Source organism: Myotis yumanensis, unplaced genomic scaffold (assembly GCF_028538775.1).
Source record: "Myotis yumanensis isolate MYYU_CA2020_CCGP unplaced genomic scaffold, mMyoYum1.0.hap1 SCAF_19, whole genome shotgun sequence".
NCBI lineage: Eukaryota > Metazoa > Chordata > Mammalia > Chiroptera > Vespertilionidae > Myotis > Myotis yumanensis.
Window position 1 is genome coordinate 26,105,163 of NW_027223770.1, and position 6,018 is coordinate 26,111,180.

The 6,018-nt window shown below is 55.9% G+C and overlaps 1 gene segment (V, D, J or C); it reads left to right on the forward strand.

The window, feature by feature from the left end:
• The first annotated feature begins 3,634 nt into the window (after window positions 1–3,634).
• LOC138998118 (probable non-functional immunoglobulin lambda variable 5-48) lies at window positions 3,635–4,198 on the forward strand. The segment is given in 2 exon segments: window positions 3,635–3,680; window positions 3,783–4,198. Coding segments are annotated over 2 exon segments (462 nt in total).
• The last annotated feature ends 1,820 nt before the right edge of the window (window positions 4,199–6,018 follow it).

Here is a 6,018-nt window from a genome sequence, read left to right on the forward strand (position 1 = left end):
AAGAGGGGAAGGGAGAGGTGTGGGGAGCTCTGCTTCAGCTGTGGGGCCACAGGAGGCAGGACTCAGGGATGACCTCCACCATGGCCTGGGCCCCTCTCCTCCTCACCCTCCTGGCTCACTGCACAGGTGACTGGATGAGGGGACGGGGAAGGGGCCTTGGGAAGACACATGGGCCCTGCCTCCTCCTCTGGTCTCTAGACCCAGACTCACCATCTCTGTGTCTCCCCCTCTTGCAGGATCCTGGGCCCAGTCTGTGCTGACTCAGCCATCCTCAGTGTCGGGGTCCCCGGGCCAGAGGGTCACCATCTCCTGCACTGGAAGCAGCTCCAACGTTGGGCGTGGTGACTATGTGTCCTGGTACCAACAGGTTCCAGGAAAGGCCCCCAAATTCCTCATCTATGGTAGTAACACAAGACCCTCAGGGGTCCCTGATCGATTCTCTGGCTCCAGGTCTGGCAGCTCAGCCTCCCTGACCATCACGGGGCTGCAGGCTGAGGACGAGGCTGATTATTACTGCCAGTCATACGACAGCAGTATTGATGGTCGCACAGTGCTCCAGGCCTGTGGGGAAGTGAGACAAAAACCCCTCTGGTCTGCGAGGGGGTGAGCTCTCCAACAGCTGCTTGCTTGGCTCAGCCTGTGATCTGTGGCTTCTGCTTATTCCCTCACTGATGCCCTGGGTCCAGCTTCATCCGGGGACCCTGCCTGGGGGTGAATGGTTCTCCCTCCCCTCCGTCCTCCATGTCACTCAGAGCAGCCCTTTCCCAGGCTCAGGGTCCTGGAGGAAGGGAAGGCCTCTCCCCACCCACAGGGCCCGTTTCCTCCCCCTGGGCTGCACTCACTGGGCCTGTGAGGCTGAGGTGAGTGACAGCTGGCTGGGCCCTGCCCCTGCCTGGGGCTCAGCACTGTGTGCTGTGCTGGAAGGACCCCTGGCCCTGTTCCATCCCATCAGGATTTACTCCCTTTAAGCCGTTTGTCTGGTTTCCATTTGCTCTGTGATTTTAAGCACAAACACCGGCAATTCACAGCTGTCACTATAGCAGATTGGGGGGTGCCATGGTGGGCGCTGAAGGGGGTGGTCCCAGTGGGTGAAGGGGTCCAGGAGGAGACACTTCTGGCTGTGACTACCTGGCTCTGGGAGTGTGGACAGCATGGGGACCCGGCAGGGGGCGCTGTCACACTGTGTCTGTGAAAGCAGCTGAGAGACTGGATCTTAACTGTTCTCAGCACAAGAAATAGCAGAGCTTGTAGCCACGTCTGATGGCAGAGGTCAAGGAGACGTATTCTGGGATGGTTCTGCAGTTTACACCTCACAGAGTCATTATGTCGTACACCTGACACTAATTAATGTCAATTACATCTCAATTAAAAAATAAATTAAAATAAATCTGAATCTTCTGTTTCCCCAAAACCAGCAGGTGGAAGTCTATAGCAGCTTCATTAACCGCCTAGACCAGTGGTCAGCAAACTGCGGCTCGCGAGCCACAAGTGGCTCTTTGTCCCCTTTAGTGTGGCTCTTCCACAAAATACCATGTGCGTGCATGCATGTGCAGTGGTACGTGAGATTAAAACTTCGTGGCCCATGGGCAGAAGGCAGTGTTTTATGGAAGAACCACACTGAAGGGTCCAAAGAGCCGCTTGTGGCTTGCGAGCCGCAGTTTGCCAACCACTACCCTAGACTGGTGGTTCTCAACCTTTGCTGCAGATTCGAATCACCTGGGAATCCTGTTAAAATCCTGATTTCTGGGCCTCATCATTAGTAACAAAGAAACAGAATTTCCGGAGGATGAGGCCCAGAAATCAGGATTTTAACGAGATTCCCAGGTGATTGTAATGTGAGCCAAGGTTGAGAACCCCTGCCCTAGACTGAGAGCAGCCAGGAGTCGGTGAATGGAGGTCTGTGACAGCTGTGAGTGGCGGGATGTCCTCCAATAAGGGTCTGATTTAAAAAGGAGATGTGGCCTGGCCGGCGTGGCCCAGTGGTTGAACATTGACCTGTGAACCAGGAGGTCATGGTTCAATTCCTGGTCAGGCAGGACACATGTCCTGGTTTCGGGCTCCATCCCCAGTGGGGGGTGTGCAAGAGGCAGCCGATCCATGATTCTCTCTCATCATTGAATATCCTCTCTCTCTCCCTCTCCCTTCCTCTCTGAAATCAATAAATATATATCTTAAAAAAAGAAGAAAGGCTGGCTTGGAGGTTTTTAATACCTAGATCTTCCAAGGACATGAAGCACCCTTCTTCCTGCTGGTTAGGGTTCCTCAGACACCCCCCCCCCCATTTCCTGTTAATGATTTAATTCCCCTCCAGCCTTCATTAGTTTCAGAAAAAATTGCCTGAATGTGTGGCCCAAAGGTTGGGAGGCTCATTGTCCGTGTGACCATCGGAAGCTGGGTCTCTGCTTCCTTACTTGGCCCCCAGGCTGGTCACCCCGAGACTTGAAGCTGCGGGTCTGCTGGTGACAAGGCGTCTCCGGTGTCCACGTGGACGTGTCCTGGTCCCTGCAGGAGCCTGGGGAGCAGGCGACGGTTTTCGCTGCAGGACCTGCGGCTCCTGTGCCGGCTGCTGGCTCCTTGGTCATTGCCCATCAGCTCATCCTGACCTGGAACCTCTGTACTGACATGTTACTTAGGACATCTGTGTCCACATCTAGCATGGTCGTCCTGTCATTTTTGGTTTTCTATCATTTTCAGGAGCATTTGTCGTTGTGATAATGGCTTTAAAACCAACCAGGACAGGTTACATCTTGTTAAATGTTTTAGAGAAATTTGGATGAAAATGAATTGGAACCATTTGATCTGCTGACCTGTGATAGGGCCTGTGAAACTGTACCTTTCCCGTTCCATGAAGTCGTCCCTCAGCATTTTCTGTTTTATAAGAACATTGGTCTCTTAGTTATTTCATCATTGATGCAGCCACACTTGTGTCTTCCAGGGAAAGTGAGCCTGTTATCTATCTGCATAAAAGGCTAATATGCAAAGTGTCCCCTCGGGAGTTTGACGGGGAGACTGGGAGTTCAATGGCTCCCCATGACATGTGCTGACCAACAGGGGGCGATGTGGAACATGGCAGGCGAACAGAAGCAGGGCACTGAGGGAATGAGGGAAGGAGGAGGTGGGGAGGCCAGGTAGAGGGGAACCTGATTGGTGTGATCACCGGCCAGGCCTAGGGACCCTACTGGTGCATGAATGTTGTGCACAGGGACTCTAGTGTTTAAATAAAGGTTATAAATCTTAGCGTTTTCATGTTTTTATTTTTGCATATGTGACCAGCAGGGGGCACTGTGGGACTGCCCTGAGGTTCATGCAAGCTGCTCAGTGAGGACCATTTACTGACAGGTGCCCCATGGCCATGCTCTGTGCTCCCTGAAGGGAAAACAGCAGCCACGTCATCTGAGCAGGGACCCTTGTGTGGTCTCAGCAGGTGCTTCCTCCCAGGGCCCCCAGGGGTGAGCCCACTTCCATGCTCCTCAGTCTGGGGTGGGAGCTGAGCTCAGCCCCAGGGCCCAGGGAGGAGCTGGACAGTCCCTGGAGGGACCCCCATTTGCATGGCAGCCCCTCCTCCGGCAGAGGGTGGGGAGAAAAGGAGGCCTGGGCAGCCCAGCCCCACTGTGGGCTCAGGGCTGTGAGCACCATGGCCTGGACTCCTCTGCTCCTCGTGCTCCTCTCTCACTGCACAGGTAGGGACAGGCCTGGGGATCGGGCTTCTTCCCTTCCTGCTCAGTCACCTGGGAAACGTCCCCTGGTCCCTGCCCATCACTGACAAGTGTCTGTGTCTGCAGGGTCCCTCTCCCAGCCTGTGCTGACTCAGCAGCCCTCCCTCTCTGCATCTCTGGGAGCCACAGCCAGACTCACCTGCACCCTGAGCAGTGGCTCCAATGTTGGCGACTATGGAATGGTTTGGTACCAGCAGAAGCCAGGGAGCCGTCCCCGGTACCTGCTGTCCTACAAATCGGACTCAGACAAGTACCAGGGCTCCGGCGTGCCCAGCCGCTTCTCCGGATCTAAAGACGCCTCAGCTAACTCGGCTGTTCTGCACATCGCTGGGCTGCAGCCCGAGGACGAGGCTGGCTATCACTGTGACACATGGGACGGCAACGCCAAGACTCCCACAGTGGTCCAGACCCACAGGGAAGGGGGACAAAACCCTCCTCTCTGCTCCCTGGGCCTGGCCTTGTCTCCCTGCTGGAGGCTCTGAGCAAGTGCAGCTCAGCCGGGACTTGTGCTGTCAGATCCCCACCCGGCACCTGACTGTGGGTGGACAGTCCTTTTGACAATGTCACACCTTTGTCCTCACCTTTCAGGTTGACGTATTGTTCTCATGTCCTTGCTGTGTTCATGTTTTCAGAGACAAACACTCCTTCCTGGGAGATCACAGTGCCCCATGGGAGACACTGAGGAGGTCAAATCAGGGTGATTCAGGCCAAGCTCAGTGCCGGGTCCAGCAGGGACTGAGAGAGGAGTCAGGTCTGAGCCCTGAAATCTGAATTTCATGATACAAACCCACACGCAGCAAGAACATGTTCTCTACACGAGCAGCAAACCCTCAAAATGCAAAGATAACAGCAGTGCTGCCACCTGGGCCGCTGCCGGCTGGAGCAGAGGCCGGCCACTCAGAGGGAGTCCCCCCCTCGGGGAGCACCGGTCAGGGGGGACCTCTGCTGCCGAGGTTCTGTCCCCACCCAGGGCCCGGGGCTTGGGGCACAGGGACATGGTCCCCTCTTGTCTTTGCCCTTTTTCACGACTCAGACACCGAATCATTGACAGAAACGCCTGGAGCCACTGGGCTTTGGCCGCTGCCGCTGGGGGCTGAGGGGACACGTTCTGTCCTGCGGATGCTGGACGCCAGGGGCAGTGACTGTGGCTGTGCCGCCCAGAGACAGGCCTGGAGCCGACACCACTGTGTCCTGGGAGCTCTGCCTGCGGCAGGTGCTTCTGTTCCTGGGATGGATGGAAGCTCCTAGAAACTCCTCGTGGGGGTCACTGGGCAGCGACTGGGGATTTCCAACCATAAGGACCCGACCACAGGGCACAGCTCCCAACTCACCACTGAGATGTAAAGTGATGTTAGAAAACGTCAATTCACAGCTTTCAACCCGGAGCAGAAGGCGTTCCGTTACCAATGCTTTTCCATCAATTCCTCCGCCCACAGTTTCCACCAATATGCATCATCCTAGAATTTTTAAATCAGCCTTATTGTGACTTTCACATATAATAACATACATGCATGTGAAGCTGGCTGAGTGCTCACTAATATAGTGTAAAGTTTTAAATAAACCCAATCACAGCAATTAGAAAACGTCAACATTTTTTTGACAAGCAGGTCCCCCATGTTCCCCTTTTCCGCTCAGATAAATGCCAACGTCTGACGGTGCGTTGAGAACAGATCCCAGGAGTGACCACAGCCCACGGCTCATGGAGAACGATGGTGTCAGGAGGAGGAAATATGGACAGAAAATAACAGTGACCCTGACCCCAGACTAGGACAGCCCACGAGGGCTTCCTCCCCGCCCCTGCCCAGCCCTGGGGAAGGGCCCCTTTCCCCTTGGGGCCCTGGGTCCACGGGAAGGAGGCCTCCCGCCACCAGGAGTGAATCCCACACAAGACAGAACCGAGTCCCGCACAGAAGGGGATGCACCCCCACAGGCTGTCCCTGCTCTGGCCCTGACCTGAGCCCTGACCCTGGTCTAAGAGTTGGTGCAGGAGCCGCCACTTGAGTCCTGACCACAGACCAGCCCAGGGAGCTGTGGTCAGACTCCCCCTGAGGACGCCGAGTAGAGACTGAAGGTGCCCTGAGGTGAGGGGAGGCCATAGAGGGGACCCTGGCCTGGCCCTGGGGCAGGGGCAGTGGACAGAGCAGTGGGAAGGCAGAGGTGGCCTCTCATGGGTTCTGGCCCCCATGTCACTCAATGGTGTGTCTGGGCCGGGACACTAGAGGGCGCTGGGGGTTTGCTCCTGAGGATCTGGGTGCTCAGAGCTGGGACCAGCCCCTGACAAAGCCCAGGACCATCTGCTCAG